This window comes from Rhizomucor pusillus (assembly GCF_041956525.1).
Source record: "Rhizomucor pusillus strain CBS 183.67 unplaced genomic scaffold VTP01scaffold_8, whole genome shotgun sequence".
NCBI lineage: Eukaryota > Fungi > Mucoromycota > Mucoromycetes > Mucorales > Lichtheimiaceae > Rhizomucor > Rhizomucor pusillus.
This window is the reverse complement of record NW_027192150.1, coordinates 840,007-855,729: the sequence shown is the minus strand read 5'-3', so window position 1 is coordinate 855,729 and position 15,723 is coordinate 840,007. Positions and strand designations below refer to the sequence as shown.

At 45.6% G+C, this 15,723-nt stretch overlaps 9 protein-coding genes across 9 annotated transcripts; 7 read left to right on the top strand and 2 right to left on the bottom strand.

The window, feature by feature from the left end:
• Positions 1–1,246: 1,246 nt before the first annotated feature.
• VTP01DRAFT_10332 (uncharacterized protein) lies at positions 1,247–1,643 on the top strand (the record flags this gene model as incomplete). The annotated part of the gene is made up of 4 exons (XM_069378683.1): positions 1,247–1,280; positions 1,342–1,375; positions 1,439–1,565; positions 1,623–1,643. The coding sequence occupies 4 exons, from the start codon at positions 1,247–1,249 to the stop codon at positions 1,641–1,643; spliced, it is 216 nt and encodes a 71-aa protein (XP_069239757.1).
• A 261-nt stretch (positions 1,644–1,904) lies between these two features.
• VTP01DRAFT_10331 (uncharacterized protein) lies at positions 1,905–4,763 on the top strand (the record flags this gene model as incomplete). Its single annotated transcript, XM_069378682.1, has 9 exons — positions 1,905–2,209; positions 2,263–2,771; positions 2,832–2,920; positions 2,978–3,160; positions 3,228–3,372; positions 3,426–3,713; positions 3,773–3,972; positions 4,044–4,486; positions 4,544–4,763. 9 exons carry the CDS (start codon positions 1,905–1,907, stop codon positions 4,761–4,763), a joined length of 2,382 nt encoding a protein of 793 aa, XP_069239756.1.
• Positions 4,764–5,148: 385 nt separating this feature from the next.
• VTP01DRAFT_10330 (uncharacterized protein) lies at positions 5,149–6,347 on the top strand (the record flags this gene model as incomplete). The annotated part of the gene is made up of 4 exons (XM_069378681.1): positions 5,149–5,311; positions 5,377–5,484; positions 5,602–5,848; positions 5,918–6,347. 4 exons carry the CDS (start codon positions 5,149–5,151, stop codon positions 6,345–6,347), a joined length of 948 nt encoding a protein of 315 aa, XP_069239755.1.
• A 368-nt stretch (positions 6,348–6,715) lies between these two features.
• Positions 6,716–7,049, top strand: VTP01DRAFT_10329 (uncharacterized protein; the record flags this gene model as incomplete). The annotated part of the gene is made up of 2 exons (XM_069378679.1): positions 6,716–6,871; positions 6,924–7,049. The coding sequence occupies 2 exons, from the start codon at positions 6,716–6,718 to the stop codon at positions 7,047–7,049; spliced, it is 282 nt and encodes a 93-aa protein (XP_069239754.1).
• A 415-nt stretch (positions 7,050–7,464) lies between these two features.
• Positions 7,465–7,836, top strand: VTP01DRAFT_10328 (uncharacterized protein; the record flags this gene model as incomplete). The annotated part of the gene is made up of 1 exon (XM_069378678.1): positions 7,465–7,836. One exon carries the CDS (start codon positions 7,465–7,467, stop codon positions 7,834–7,836), a length of 372 nt encoding a protein of 123 aa, XP_069239753.1.
• A 525-nt stretch (positions 7,837–8,361) lies between these two features.
• On the top strand, positions 8,362–8,847 carry VTP01DRAFT_10327 (uncharacterized protein; the record flags this gene model as incomplete). The annotated part of the gene is made up of 1 exon (XM_069378677.1): positions 8,362–8,847. The coding sequence occupies one exon, from the start codon at positions 8,362–8,364 to the stop codon at positions 8,845–8,847; it is 486 nt and encodes a 161-aa protein (XP_069239752.1).
• Positions 8,848–9,227: 380 nt separating this feature from the next.
• Positions 9,228–10,450, top strand: VTP01DRAFT_10326 (uncharacterized protein; the record flags this gene model as incomplete). Its single annotated transcript, XM_069378676.1, has 5 exons — positions 9,228–9,338; positions 9,408–9,540; positions 9,607–9,814; positions 9,897–10,006; positions 10,074–10,450. The coding sequence occupies 5 exons, from the start codon at positions 9,228–9,230 to the stop codon at positions 10,448–10,450; spliced, it is 939 nt and encodes a 312-aa protein (XP_069239751.1).
• A 135-nt stretch (positions 10,451–10,585) lies between these two features.
• VTP01DRAFT_10325 (uncharacterized protein) lies at positions 10,586–11,416 on the bottom strand (the record flags this gene model as incomplete). Its single annotated transcript, XM_069378675.1, has 5 exons — positions 10,586–10,907; positions 10,967–11,077; positions 11,141–11,186; positions 11,253–11,269; positions 11,328–11,416. The coding sequence occupies 5 exons, from the start codon at positions 11,414–11,416 to the stop codon at positions 10,586–10,588; spliced, it is 585 nt and encodes a 194-aa protein (XP_069239750.1).
• Positions 11,417–11,704: 288 nt separating this feature from the next.
• VTP01DRAFT_10324 (uncharacterized protein) lies at positions 11,705–15,184 on the bottom strand (the record flags this gene model as incomplete). Its single annotated transcript, XM_069378674.1, has 2 exons — positions 11,705–14,853; positions 14,911–15,184. 2 exons carry the CDS (start codon positions 15,182–15,184, stop codon positions 11,705–11,707), a joined length of 3,423 nt encoding a protein of 1,140 aa, XP_069239749.1.
• Positions 15,185–15,723: the final 539 nt, after the last annotated feature.

The window sequence follows — 15,723 nt, the reverse complement described above, 5'->3', positions numbered from 1 at the left end:
GCGCCTGGCCAGAGAGAACTTTGCGTTGGTCAAGAAATACTGTAAACAAATAGAGATAAAATGGTCATCGCCGGATACATCTTTATAAGAAGCGTCCCCAGCTTTGCGCTTAGAAATGCATTTGGAGCCTTTTAGAAAACGCTTCTAGGAGAGGCCTTTGGCTCAATTTGACATAACAATCTGAGATGTTGACCACTACGGTTTATCAAATAGGAATCACCCTTTAGCTTCGTACTGCGTTCAGTTCTGTGCAACTTTGCAAAAATGTTTTGCCATCAACGTCCAGGGTATTTATGCATATACTGTATGTATCGATTTATGATAAAGCTGTATAATGTCCATCAAGAGGTACGTACACTGTATTAAATGTAACTTCTCAATTCTTTCCAGGTACCATTAACCTTATTTGACGGTCGTATGCCCTTCACGAGCCAACATGCCACCTCTGTGTGCTGATCAGATATGGCTCATACAGCTATGTCTATATTGCTTTCATTTCAAAAGTACATATGTCCGAGCATGATTACACCAGGCTCTTATCCAAGCAGAGAAGACGGGAAATGCCGGGGAAGACGGTTGTTTCACTCTTTATCTGCATGAGAAACAGCTGCAAACATTCATACAGTTAAAAAAGACAGTTGCAGATTATGACAAGTTCAAACAGAACGAAGAAAAAGAGACGAAAAACAAATTGATGAAGAGCAAAAGAGTACCTCGAGGTACCTGGGAATCGCTGACGTGGCTGCACAAGTCGAGACTGCATCTGGAGTGGATCGATTTCGTGAACGCCGTGATACTCTACAATATTTCTATAACTCCCCACCAGAAAGGGCATACGTGAAAAGAAGCTTGCGGAACCGGGAAGAAGTCTATTCCCATTATGTTCATCGGCGACCAAGGTTTAGGAACAAACGCACGGTTAAAAGGCCACGAAGATACGAAAAGAGCACCATTTACACACAGTCGTGGTCATGACATCAGAATATAGAACATCTCAAACCTGCGGCTGGTGCCTAGGACCTGTTGTGCGACCCAGGGCAACCATCTTAAAGGATGGCAAGAAGAAAAACGGTCCGTTCATGGTGCTTCTTTATGCATGAATACCAAGTGTCCTTTGTATAGGGCCGGGCAAGCCGTACAAGGCCGTGACTATATGGCGACAATTTGCATTGCCCCTAATGGCATTAGCCGGGTGATAGACGGTATACATCTATTGCCTTTTACAAGACATTCAGCGGCTTTACACATGCTGAATACAAGCAACTCCCCTGACATCATTGGTAATAATTGGACTTCACAGTTATGTATCTTTCAGTAAAACTCACAGTGCTGAAATGTTAGGCAATGATGCTCAGGAGGATTCTGTCTTCACTAGGTGAATGTAAGTTTTCCATCGATAAGCCTACATGAAACAAGTGCACTGATTTTTTAAATATAGGAGAGGTAAGAAAGTAGAAGGCTACTTGTACGTTAAAGCCAATGGCTTATCAATTCTTGTACTATATGCGGCCTGGGGTGTCTTCTTGCGCTGGCTCTGCTTGCACGCTCGCACGAATATCGCAAGCGTAAGTCGTCAAACTTCAGTAGATTACAGTGGTCCAACGTTAATTCGATTTCTGTAGGCGCAAATTGTAGCCAACTAAAAGCGCAAAAGGATTTTCCAGACCGCGCAAATATTTCCTCAATATCCAGTGTATGTAAATGACTCACTGAAGGGAGCTGCGGCTAAAACCAGCCACACACACATTTTATGATAGGGAGGATCAAGCAAATTGCTGTCAGTTTTCAGCCAGCCCTTATTTATGCCAACTGTGGCGCTGCAGCACCACCTTTCTTGCTTATATCTTCGGCAAAAACCTTTTCTCCTTGCACGCCCAGCCTACAATCTCGTTTCTAGACGCACAATGAAGGCATTCATTCAAGTCGTCGGCCAGACTTCACCGGAAGGACCACCTGCGATCATTGTTCACTATGATTCTCAACGCTACATGTTCAATTGCCGGGAAGGCACGCAGCGCTTATGCATTGAGGAGAAAGTCAAGCTGTCACGAATGCAGAATATCTACTTGACGAGACTTGACTGGAGCTGCGTGGGTGGTTTGCCAGGCATGATATTAACACTGGCCGACGCACACGGCAAAGATTTGAGAATCCACGGCGGTAAAAATTTAACGCACTTTATTGCTGCCACTCGACATTTTTCATACAGGTAATTATCAACAGTAATGGATGTAAGCTGCATATACTAACTGCTGTTGTCAGAGACAATATGAAATTAGAGACTCGCGAGTATCTACCCAATACTCCTGCTACAACGGACGAGGGCCCACTTCAGGTCACCCCCGTCGTTGTATTGCCCAAGGATTTTAGCAGCCCTGTAGCTGGCATCAAGCGATCTCGAAGCAACTTGGAAGAAGAAGAAGAAAATTTAGCAGACCCGGATGCAAACGATGCTTATCGACGCAGCGTGGTGCAGCAAATGTTTACGCGCACGAAGTCAAACGGAGTACCTGAACAAACAATGAAAGCAAAATGTACACCTAGAGACACCAAAGTCAGCATGCACCCTTTGGATGATGCAACTGGTGCTGCTACCGTTCAACAAGCATCACCGAGACAATCACGATCGCTCCAGTATATCCGCCAACGTCTGCCTCGTACATCGCCTTACCCAGCTGCCATTTCCTACATTTGTCGAGGTCCAACTGTGCGCGGAAAATTCAAGCCGCAGGCTGCCCAGGCGCTCGGGATAAAACCAGGACCTCTGTATGGTATGCAATGTCTCTTTTCAATTGAGGACGACAGAGCATTATCTGATTTTTGCGCTGTAGGAAAGCTGCAAAAAGGAAACTCAATCACTCTTGAAGATGGTCGAGTCATTGAACCCAGCCAAGTCATGGAACCGGATAAACCTGGACATGTAATATTACACATAACTATATTCATCGGAAGACAGCAAATTAATTTGTATTTTTAGGTCTTTGTAATTGTAGACTGCGCTGATGAAAGCTACATTGATAACCTCGTCGAATCAGAAAAGTGGTCACCGTACCAGAATCCAGAAAACCGACCCCTTGTCATGATCCACCTGACAACCAACGATGTTCTGCGCAATGCCCGGTATCAGGAATGGATGAGCAAATTTGGTACGGACACGCAGGTTAGTAGCAGTAGCAGCTAAAGTCTGTAATTGGCAAAAGGGCTGCATACTGACATTCTCACTAAAGCATGTGCTGGCTACCGAGGATCTCTGTGCACAGACGGTGTTGTTCAAGAAGCATGCATTAGCCCAGCTGAAACTGTCGACTCTCGACAAGGGCATCTTTCCGATTCCAAAATACAACAATACCTCTGCCGTCCAAATTGATCAACGTGAGTGTTAGGATGAAAATTTAAGCAGACTTGACTAACAAGTTTTGTTGCAGTGTCCAATCTGCCTCCAAAGATGTACCCTTTGAGCAACATGATGCAGTGCGACCTTGAACCGCGGAAGGGCGTAAACCTGGACAGCTTGAAACAGCCAACTTTTGATCACAACAACTTGGAGGATCCGGACATTAAGGGATTTATGCAAAACGAGGAAGTTGCTCAAGCCATTGAAAAAGCAAAGGCGCAGGCGTCTGCTGTTGATACAAACCAATCTTTTCCTGGCGATAACGTGAGAGTGATCACTCTGGGAACAGGAAGCTCCATACCCGCGAAATATAGAAATGGTAAACAAATGGAGTAATGATTTGGAGTATAAACATTGACCGTTTTGCTGTGAAAATAGTAAGCGCCACGCTTGTTCATATACCTGGAAACAGCTCCATCATGCTCGACGCTGGCGAAGGAACGCTCGGTCAAATGATGCGTATCTTTGGCCGAGAAAGGATGGACCTTGAACTCCAACGCATTTCATGTATCTTCATATCACATCTTCATGCTGACCATCACCTTGGTGTCATTCAACTGCTTAAACGATGGTATCATGTAATGTTTGAATTTCTCTGGTAAAACGAAAAAATATTGCTAGCTGATTCTCATCGTGGTTGTTACGTTAGATGAACAAGGGCTCTCAAAATAGACTATACGTTGTTGCTCCTGCGGTCTTCCGCCACTGGCTTGAAGAATACAACGATGTAGAACGCTTTGGATTATATGACCAGATCATGTTCGTTAGAAACGAAAACATTCTGTGGGGCAACTCGCCTGGCGACTACAACGAGAAAAGACACTTCCAAAACGCCAAAGATTTGCTCGGTCTCCAGGATCTTCGCGCCGTCGAAGTGTTCCACTGTAAATACGCTTACGGTATTTCCATGGTCCACAGTGACGGATGGAAATTGGTGTACTCCGGCGATACGCGACCTTGCGATAATCTGGTGCGAGAAGGAAAAGATGCGACGTTGCTCATCCACGAAGCTACGTTGGAAGACTCGATGCATGAACTTGCGCTTGTAAAGAGACACACGACGACCGGAGAAGCTGTCCAAGTTGGAAAAAAGTAAGATCGATCATCTTGAAGAAAAAAATCGACTCTCTCTAACGTTGCAAAAACTAGCATGAATGCAAAGTACACTCTGCTGACGCATTTCAGTCAGCGTTATCCCAAGATACCAGCCTTACCCGGTGACCTGACTAACGTGTGCTGCAGCTTTGATATGATGACTGTCAAGATAAAGCAGCTGCCGTTGCTCCCCAAATACAGCGATGCCATTCAGCTGATATTCAAAGATGCCGAAGAAGAGGAGAAAGATGCGGAAGAGATAATCCTGCAATAAAGGACTTGTATTTTTATGTCTTTTACAGCATTGGGATCATACCTTATGCAGTACACTCTGATACATGCATTTTGTTACATTGCAGTAGTCCCTGTCCTGTTTCGACCCAATTGCAAATATTTCATGTCGTTTCAATCTCGCTCCACTCTTATCTTTCACATAATCATCTATCGGCTTTAAACAGCAGTGAGAGGTATAGAGGAGAATGTGAGCGTGCGTCGTATCTTGGGGGATTTTCAGTGTGGTTTCCAAAAAAGGGCAGGTCTCGTGGTCGGTGCTCAGAGCATGAAACACTCAAAAATCCGTGATCGGTCGCGAACTTGGATTTAGGTCCTTTTTTTTTTTCTTTCTCTGGTCCTTTCTTTCTCCCTTCGCTGCTCTTATCATGTCTGACCAACAACCTGAAATTATCGAGAAGCCTGCTGCTCCTGCTCCTGCTCCTGCTCCTGCTGCTGGAGCTACCACCGCTGCCGCTGCTGCAGCTCCCGCTCCGGCTCCCGCTTCACCTGCACCTTCGAACGGCGCTGCTCCGGCTACCGCTGCTGCGCGTAACGTGTATCCTCCCTGTATACTCTAAAAGCGGTGATAAACTGATTTCTTGTGTGTGTTGTAGCCAAATCCACAACCGAGAGCGTTCCTGACGCTAGCAAGGCGGCTGCTACCCCTATCACGAACAGCAGCGCTCCAGTCAACGGCAGCGCAGCACCGAAGTTCGATGATGGTAAGATGTCGGACCTATCTATCTGTGTGTGGGTGGATGGAGAGAAACAGAGCGGGAGGAGGAATCTACTTTTGTGTCGTACGACGACAAACTAACCGAGATGTGTGTGGTTTGCAGACCCGACTCTGTACATCCGAGCCAAGATTGATTCGTTAATCTATTGGGAAAAGCCTACTCGTTCCGGCGCAGTGTTTGCCACACTTTTGAGTGTCTTGATTTTGACGCAATACTACTCGCTTCTGCAAATCGCAGCAGCCTTCTTTACCATCGTCACCGGTCTGAACTGGGTCTATGTAAACACGCACAAGCAGGGCCAGCGATTCTTTGGCGGCAAAGCTCCCGAGAATCTGACAAATCCACACAGGTAACGAACGAGCCTGCTTGCTGCTGCTGAGGGGAAGACCATTACCACTAACTTGATTTTTCTTTTCAGCCAACGATTGAACGCCAAGGGCACGTATATCCCTCGTGACCGAGTGGTACGCACAGCCCAGTTGACAGTGGACGTGGTTGAAGTTGTAGTCCAGGAATTGACAAAGCTTGTGCTCATCCAAGATAGCGGTCGCTCCGCTGCTGCGCTCGGTGTTTCATACTTTGTATGGACACTTGCAAAATACATTTCCACAAAGTACCTCGTTGGCCTCTTCCTCGTCGGCTTCTTCACCCTCCCTTACGTGTACAAGAAGAACCAGGCCGTCATCGATCAGCACGTTGCCCAGCACTCCGATAAGGTGTACAGACTAGCGAGACAGTACGGCGGCGTAGCTAGCGATAAGGCAAAGCAATTGTACGATCAAGCAGTTGCCACCATTGCCAGCAAGACCGGCAAGGCTGCACCAGCAGTACCCAAAAAGGCCGAGTAAAAAGAGAGAAGCAACTCAGAAATTCACGTGCTGTCGTCTGATATGTTATGGCAAGGGTTTGTTTCCGTCGTGGGCATTTGGATACCCTCCAGAAAAAAACAAAAAAGAAAAAATGAAACTCGTTATTTCTTAATACTTTTTCTTCTTCTTCTACTTTTACTTTTTCCTTCTTCTGCTCTTTTGAACCTGTTACTACTACTGTGTGTGGATATATATCATGCCTTTTAAAAGTTGGTGTTATGAACTTTTGTTCCTAAAAAGGAAAGCAATTGTTTACATCGAGTATTCTTCTTCTAGTTGCAAACCACGGAGGTCGATTTTTATACGTTGACCAGGACAATCAATTAAAGGAGGATACAAACTACAACATGACACGGTCACCCGAGGATCTGGCGTCCGCGGGATCCGTCTTTGCCCTGGACGATAAGAACCAGATCGTGTCATACGAAACTGGCAAACCAGTCCGCTTGAGCGATGACAGCAGCACCTATCCTTTGATCTTGGAAAAGATCGATGACGGTGAGGCAAGTCTACTACTGACTGAATTTTACGAAGATGAATGTTGTTAATTCGTAGTTACAGTACGTTATCCGAACGGCGGATCGACGCAAAAATCATCGTTACGTGTTTTCTGGTCTGGAACGACTGCGTATCGAGGATGAACCTGATTCAATGGCAATGTTCTCTGTATTCCAGCAATAAAGTAACCTGATCAAACAGAATTACGTCGATAGTATCTGTATTCCTGCATAGCTGGATGAAGGGAACGCATTTTTCAAACTCATTCGCAATATCGTCATTGTGATATTAGCAGTGGTACAGGACCATCTGTCTGTATCGCCTAGTAGCATGGAGCTATGGAAATCGATGATCTCTACTATAGATCCTTCAATGGTTGCCAAGCTTCAAGGAAGCTTCCCGAGATTTATCGCTAATTTTACCCAAAACTTGCATGATCCTTCGAACACTTTATATATTTGTTTCTCTCAGAAACCATCTGTTGGTCATTCATAAGATTCTGACGTGAATATTGAAAGCCGATGATAAATGCAAACTTGGATTCTTTTATAAATAGGGCAAAGGACAGAACACTTGAATCGTCTTCATCATTCTCACTATGTCTCCCAGACATTTCACAAAAGAAGAGGTCGCAATTCTAGTTCAAGTCTTTGACAAGGACCCGCACCCCTCCAGAAAGACGAAGCAGGACTTGGCTGCTATGTTTAATGTTCCATGTAAAAAAGTACAAGTATGGTTTCAAAACCGCCGGTCCAAGGAAAGGAAAAACAGATTAGCACAAGAACTGGTAGACAATGGCGAGGAGGATAATGGCATCCTTGATACCGGGGAAGAAGAAGAACAAGACCCGAAAAATGGTGCTGACCATGTCGAAGAGAGCTATATCCGCAACGACTATGAAGGTTGCTGCCGCACACATTCGTTTTCATGCACTGTCAAAGTCGAAATGCAAATGAAATGCTCATCATAATAATAGTAATAGTAATAATAGTAGTACTCCTTCTATGTATCTGATGTTTTTGCTGCAAAGACTATAGTTCAGTATGCATCATAGCATAATAAATTCCAGTGGCAAATAACTCATGCCTAGCAATATGTCTCGTGGCTGCTGTGAAGCTTTTGCTATTATGTGTATGATCAAATGGAAACCAATTTTGCATCATGCAGTGCAATCACTTTATGTACACGTCTGTGTCAGTTTGACTTCGAGAATGAGAGAATAGTAAGATATTACCGTACATACAAACCGATGACGATAGAATGCATTCCTCATCAATGAGTTACTACAGTGTCTCTATACAGTATATATCACGGCAACTTTGTGTACACTCATTACGTATTGACATCACATCGATTCTGATAAATACACATTCATGCGGTTACAAAATGATAAATGTATATATAGAGCGAAATCTCATATATCAGGCAGAAGGCTGTCTTTTCGCTATATAAGCGCAAATTAGAGGGAATGTATGCATGAACATTAAGGTTGCAAATGAAAAGGATGCAGCAGGATCGTCGAACAAGCGACGACGAGGATGATAACACAAGCGTCACTTTTAGTTCTCCCACTGATGAAAGTGAAGACGAGGATGTGATGGGCGACCAAGACCCTGGATACAAAAGGAGGATCCGCTTTACCACGGAACAGCAGGCGATCTTGTGCGAAGCATATAGGCAAACCCCGAAACCATCGAGACAAGAAAAACATGTTCTGGCAGAAAGGCTCAACACCACATTTAAAAGGGTGCAAGTTTGGTTCCAGAACAAAAGAGCAAAAGACAAGCGAGAACGAAGTGCAACTCGACCTGCTCCTCGACAGACACAACTGCCGCCGCCGCATCGTCGAGAGCGGGAGCAGCAGCGGCAACCACCGCAGCGCAGCTCAGCAACTTTGTCAGCATCTTCTTCCTCCTCTGCCTCTGCAAAGTCAACCGAGGCTCCTGAAACGTTCTTGTTTCTAGAAATGTATCGAAACTGATTATATTTTATTGCCTAGCAATAAATCTTTCATCCGTAGTAGTAAATGGTGTTATCGATATATTTCGCTGTTGGAATGTCATCCAATACTGTAGTCCACTCAACAGTCTCAAATCTACACGTTGCATGTTTTCTCCTAATATCTCTAAATCGTATCCATTTAATATTGCAAGTATACAGCGAGACCGACTTTTTGGGTCAGGCCAATCTATCATGCGGCGAGCGTGAGCTTCTTGCCAAATTCATCAGCTTTGTGACTTGCCAAAAATTGCTTACATTTTTTCGCCAGCAGCAGCAGCAAAAGGGTGACCCTGAGCGGTTTGCACACCTACTTGCCCTTCTTCTCCCTCTTTATAGAATAAGAACTCGCTCTACCCCAACATGAGTGAAAAGTTCCACTGTCGCATGTACGAAAATGAGCTTCCCAAGGTCGACGATGTCGTCATGGTGAACGTTCGACAAATTGCCGATATGGGCGCTTATGTCAAGCTGGTTTGTTTGCAATGCATAGACTTAACAATGAATCCTCCCAAAACTCAACAATGAGCGACAATCTTGTAGCTCGAATACGGCGACAGAGAGGGTATGATTTTGTTATCCGAATTGTCGAGACGACGAATCCGATCTGTTCAAAAGTTGATTCGAGTCGGACGAAACGAGGTTGTCGTTGTTCTTAGAGTCGATGAAGAGAAAGGTTCATTTAGCATACATATTTGATGGAAAATCGTCTACATACATGCTAAAACGACGATTCTGTTAGGTTACATTGACCTCTCAAAACGCCGTGTTACCCCCGAAGACATAGCCAAATGCGAAGAACGATTCAACAAATCCAAAGCCGTTCACTCTATTCTGCGCCATGTTGCCGAAAAGCACGACGTTGCCTTGAAAGAATTGTACGAATCCATTGGCTGGCCATTGTACAGAAAGTTCGGCCACGCATACGATGCATTCAAAGTCGCTATTACGTAGGTTATAACACTGTTGGCATTAATATCGCCAAAAGCAACGGAGACACTTACAGTCATTCTTCTTGTTCTTCTTTTATAGCGACCCCAACTCTGTCTTTGAAGGCTTGGATGTTAAGCCAGAAATTATGAACGAATTGCTAGCAAACATCAGACGCAGAATGACTCCTCAACCCGTCAAAATTCGTGCACGTAAGATGAAAAAAGAACGGCCATTAGTGGTGTGAACATACATATCGATTTATGTTTTCATGTATAGAACTTGATCTCAGATGCACTGGTATTGATGGTGTCAATGCAATCAAAAAGGCTCTGGCCGCCGGTGAGGCCGAATCCACCGAGCAGGTACCGATCAAGGTCACATACTTGGCTGCTCCGTTTTACGTCGTCACTGCGGATGCTCTTGACAAGGCTGCCGGTTTCCAAGTAATGGAAAAGGCAATCAACGCAATCAAGGAAACCTTGGAATCATTCAAATGGTCTCGGTTTAAGGTCGAGAAGGAAGCGAAATTGGTATCTGAAACGGATGATCGTGACTTTGCTGCCCTTATGGCTCAGGCAGAGAAGGAGAACGAGCTGGTCAGCGGTGATGAGGATGAAGGTGACGGCGTTGCTGCTAGCGACGACGATATGTAAAAGTATTAGGAGACCTCTTATTTTCTACACTTTGTATCCCCAAAAGTAAAAAACACCAGGAAAAAATGGTATATTTATGCGCGCCGGTCTATTACATATACAAAATAATGGCGGAGGGAAATGATGGATGCTATTTCACTTTGCAAAGTTCAATGTGGATTGTGTATACTGCGACTCCTTTGCAAACGTGCGCAGAGCATTCATAAACTTGTACATTGTCACTCCTTCTCTTGAATCGACGTGTACAAAGTGCACACCAAGCGCGGTCTTAACCTCGCTGTTGCGCCACTCATCGTCAAAGAAGAGCATCTCGTTGCATGGAATACCAGTCTTTTGCGACAAGGCCTTGAAATGCTTGATCTTGGAGCTTGGATAGATCTCAAAGTGATCGATAACCTCGTACATTGTGGCATTACCTAACTCTGGAATTCGAAAGAGCTTTAGGCATTTGAGAGCCCTAAATGTCCAATAAAATCAATGCAATGGATATAATAAATAGGTCATCTTTAAATTTACCAATCTGGTGCACATGTTCTCGATGCAATGCCGATTTTTGTGTCGGGCATGGACTTGATAAGTGCAAACACTGTCGAAATGTCCTTGAACAGCGGCAAACCTTCGCCGCCTCTGATAACCTCAAGTCAATTCACTTTTTGTTCGAGTGTGGACTGCTTGCTGCTGTTACTTTACCTATCAGAAACAATATTCTTGTTCTCGTTGTATTTAAACGGAGGACCTACAGAAAACAGTTTTGCAGTAAGAACATCGTCTCCGCTTTCCATGCAACTTTTAAGCAACTTGCCATCCGAGCAATCGATCCTGTTCAGAGAAGTTTGAGCTTTTCTCGATCTCCATTTCTGCCTACGCAACGACTTACCAAGTAGGCCAGACCGTATAGTCCAGATCGAAGACGATCATTTTAGGCAGCCGCTGTGGCAGCTCGTCCAACTTGTTGTTTGTGGGCATACTTCGTAAAGTGAAGGGAGAGAGAAAGAGAGTAGGCCGCAGCAGGAACAACTGCTTTGTGTGCCTGAAACTTGCCTTATTTGGGTGCTGCTGCGCGTTAATAATAATTGACGAAAAGAGATGATGATCTTTGCGTGTGTGTATGTAGTTCATCTTTTATTATGGATAAAGAATCCAGGAAATAATGCGAAAACAAATACATAATGGTATTTTTTTTTAAAAAAAAGAAGAAGATTATGACGGGTGGGTGGGATGCTAGGAAGAAAGAGTTCGCAGATGTTTACCTTATTAATGGTACGGGTAAGGGTTAGGTGCTGGATAGTAGTAATAGCCACCACCATTCATTGCATGGTCTGCCTGCTGCTGCCGTCGCTGCTGATTCGATTCCCATCCACCATTGTGCCTGTTTTCGGGCTCTGGTCCCCACCCTTCGTCGTAATCTTCCTTGTCGTCGTAGTCTTCCCCTTCTTTCGGAGCATATGCCATGCCGGCAGCAGTAGCATTTCCGGGTGGGTAGTAGTAGTAGTAATACTGATACATTGCCGCAGCGGGGTCCATGCCGTAATATACCATGCCGTTGGCTTGGTATGCAGTTGGCGGCGGCGTCTGGGAATCCGTGGATCCGTCTTGAGAAGAAGGCTGCGCTGGCGCAGGTGGAGGCGGTGGTGGTGGCATCCCCGGATACATGAACGGAACAGGATATGCCGGCATGCCGTAGTAAGCCGACGGATCAGGTGGGTAATACATTGGATGTGGTGGGTAAGGCATGTATGGAGGTGCTCCGGGGCTTTCAGAATGGTGCCGTGAGTCGGGTGATTCGACGCCACGATCAAAAGCGGCCGATGGTGGTGTAGGGATATTATCACGTTCTACATTTTCTTCTACTTCGCGGTGATTCCAGCTGACAGGTGGTGGTGCATCGCCTTCGTCAACAAGTATCTCAACATCCGAGTCCTGGTCAGAAGCATCGCCTTCCTCAATAAATCGTTCGTGACCCGTTGCATCGTTGCGTTTATGCTCGGATAACGTGTTCCAAGGCTCCTTCATGGTTTCAAAATCGAAAATATCGGTTTGACCATTTGCAACAGGCCGTTCCTTTTTATAGGGAAATAATAGACCAGAGGAAGGCTTTGATTCTTCCCTCCGCGTTGCTGCCGCTTTATATTCGCTTGATGTCCGTTCTGGCCGTCCTTCTTCTTGTCGATTACTTTCAAAAGCGTCAGATGCTGGCGGCTGTGCTGCCGCTGAAGGTTTCTTCTTTTGCGAGAGATATCCTCGGCCTGCCTTTTTCTGTTCTCCGTCATTCTGTTTTAAAGAAGCCCATGAGCTCCACGCTGAAGATGCCTTTTCGTCTTCGATGTTTTTAAAGTCGGGTCTGCGGCGTTCTTTAAATGATCGACTACCAGCATTGAAAGGCGGTTTTCTTGGTGTCCTCCATTCAGTGCTACTGCTTTGACTAGGCTGCTTTTCTAGGCCTGATGACACCCATTCTTCGTCTTCCAAAACTGTTGCTGTCTGTTGTTGTTCTTTTCCTTCGTTCCAAGTGTCATTTCCATCTTGTCTTCGGATATCTTGGTTACCAACTGGCCAAAGATCAGGTGCAGGCGCTTTAAAGTTTTGCCAGGTACTAGTGGCATCTATTTTCCAACTATCCGTTGCCGCGGCAGTTTCCTCGATGCTTTGAGGTTGAGACCATGTATTGATATTCTTTTCGGCGGCTGATTCAACCGTGCCCCAACCCTTCGCTGCCTCGGCCTTCCAGCCGTCGGTTTCCGCTGAGGTGTCTTTTGTATCTGTCCATGCATCGGTGCTGTTGACATCAGATGCCTTTGTGGCGTTCCAGCCATTAGTAGCTCCATCTTTAGTATCTACGCCGGCGGCAGTAACATCCTTCTCCACGTTAGTTTGCCACAAGTCAATATTCTTCTCCATAGGTGATTCGATCGAGCTCCAGCCTTTCGATGCCTTATTCTTCCAATCATCTTCTTTGTTCGCGTCATCCTTTCTATCGTCATGTGACTTGGAAGGTTCGGCAGTGGATACTTTTGGAGATTTCATCTTCTTCGAGTCTTCTTTTATAATATCTGTAGCAGTTTGTGTAGCGCTCCAGGTATCCAAAGCTTTGTTAGCTGATATTTCCGTAGCTGTGGGATCATCCCAGCCATTCCCTGAGGGAACTGGTTCATTTATAGTTGCCCAGGTGTCTGTGCTGTTCACTGTAGGTTTCTCAAAACTCTTCCAGCCTTTTGCCACATCTGCTTTCCAGTCATCCATGCTGCCTTGCAACGAACTTGATACATTGCCATCTCTTGAGACCTCGCTTCCTTTCTTCTTCTGGGCAGGTTTACTTGATTCTTTGCTGATACCTGTGCTTTTGTTTTTCGTATCGACTGGTTGAGATAAATTGTTGGGTTCAGACTTCCAAGTCACGTGCTCGGCTGCATTCCAGGTGTCGACACTGACATCCGCAGGAGCGAATCCCCAGCCATCATCTTTGTTAAAGCTTGGTTGCTGCACTGTCGACCAACCATTCTCGATCTCTTTTGTTTCTTTTTCTCTATGGGTATCATCAACCTTGGTTGCACTCGGTGCTAACTGGTCCTGTCCTGTAGATTGCGACGATTTGTCGGTTTCAGTTGTTGGTGCAGCATCCCAAGTATCAACAGCGACAGCAGCAGGAGCAGATCCCCAGCCATCAGTTTCATTCTTGCTTGGTTTTTGCGTCGTAGACCATCCGCTATCAAAATCTTTTGCATTTTGATCCTGATTGGTATCGTCTACTTGAGCGGGTATCTTCTGAGTAGTCAGTGCAGGCCACGAAGCAATATCATTTGCGAGCTTCTCTGCGCTTGCCATGTTCCAGCTAGCATTCGCGCCTCCTTCTTCTGCGTGCAATGATCTGCTCTTTGGCTTTCTCGCTTGCCCGTCTCGTCGAATTCTGTTGTAAGCTTTGCGTTTCGGTGGCCACGGCTCACCGCGTTCTTTATATTCTCGCTTTTCCTTCTCCTCTTGCTCCTCGATTCGACACAATTCTTCGTAACCATCGTGAGTCCATCGGCTGTTGATAAGTTTTTCGGGAACGCGCCGGTGCTGCCGGCGCTTTCTTACGATAGGACGACCGTCGGCCCTTGGTCTAGGCATCATATCCATAGATGCACCTTCCACTGTGCCGTTGAGCGCTGCTTCGTCTCCTACTCGCGCTGTTCCATTTTCATTCGTTCGATCATCGTGTGTCCAGAACTGTCCAGCATTTGGGACAAAACTGGCTTCCTCTGCCTCGGCCAATCGCCTTCGGTTCTCAAGCCGTTCCAGGATTTGCCGTTCACGTACCGTCAGGTTCTTCCATTTCTTGTCACTCTCTTCCTGCGATTGATCTTGCTTCTCTTGAACGACATTTGCGTCACCGCTTCCCTCCTCCTTCTGGACCTGATCGTCGTCTGCAATGGTACCAAAGTTAGGATAAGGCAGGTTTAAAGAAGTACAGTGAAACAAACCTTGTTTCACTTCTTTCTCCTCTTTTCCTTCTTCTGAGGACACAACAGAACTATCTTCGTCTTCTTCCTCGCTGCCACTCGAAATGTTTTCTTCGGTTTCTGAAGCATGACCGTCCATGTCAGAATCGCTGTCCTCGGTGTCACTTGGGTTGCTTTCGCTGTCTGACACGGAGTCGTGGCTTGCTAAGCTCACAGCGTCCTCTTGTTCGCTCAGGTCGCCGTGTGAATCACTGAAGGCGCGGCCTCGCCGGCGCGACTTTAGTAGCTTTGACATTAGGGCGAGCGTGTAAGAAAAAAAGAGGACGAAAGAGGGGTTGAACGGTGCGGCACTCTAAATGTGTGAGACGTTGAGTGGCGGTTTGCCAGAGATATGCATGATGGAAACGCCAGGCGCAAAGTAGTGGAAAAAAAGTCAACACCTCCTCCTTACAGGTTTATTCGTTGCAACATATGACATTCACACTGATAACAATGTTGTTCCTTTTTACAATGCTCAAATGATGAAAATTAAAGGGGATCATTTTAGAGAAAACGTGACCAAAATACAAGAACCATGAGTACAGGAAATGTTTCCTACTTTAGAAGTGAATCAACAATACTGCATTCTAACGGTTCCAAAGTGCGGCAAGCCGAGGCACTCCAGCCCTTTTCAACAGTCAGTTTGAAGAGCCTTCTTATTTTATCCTGATGCGCTTGACGGATATTTCTCTCTCGCGAACGTCTCAATCTTTGTATTTTCAGCCTGCATATGTTTCATCTCATTGTCGCTCTTCTCTCAAACATATTGCACAGGTACTGCGTGCACTAAGAACG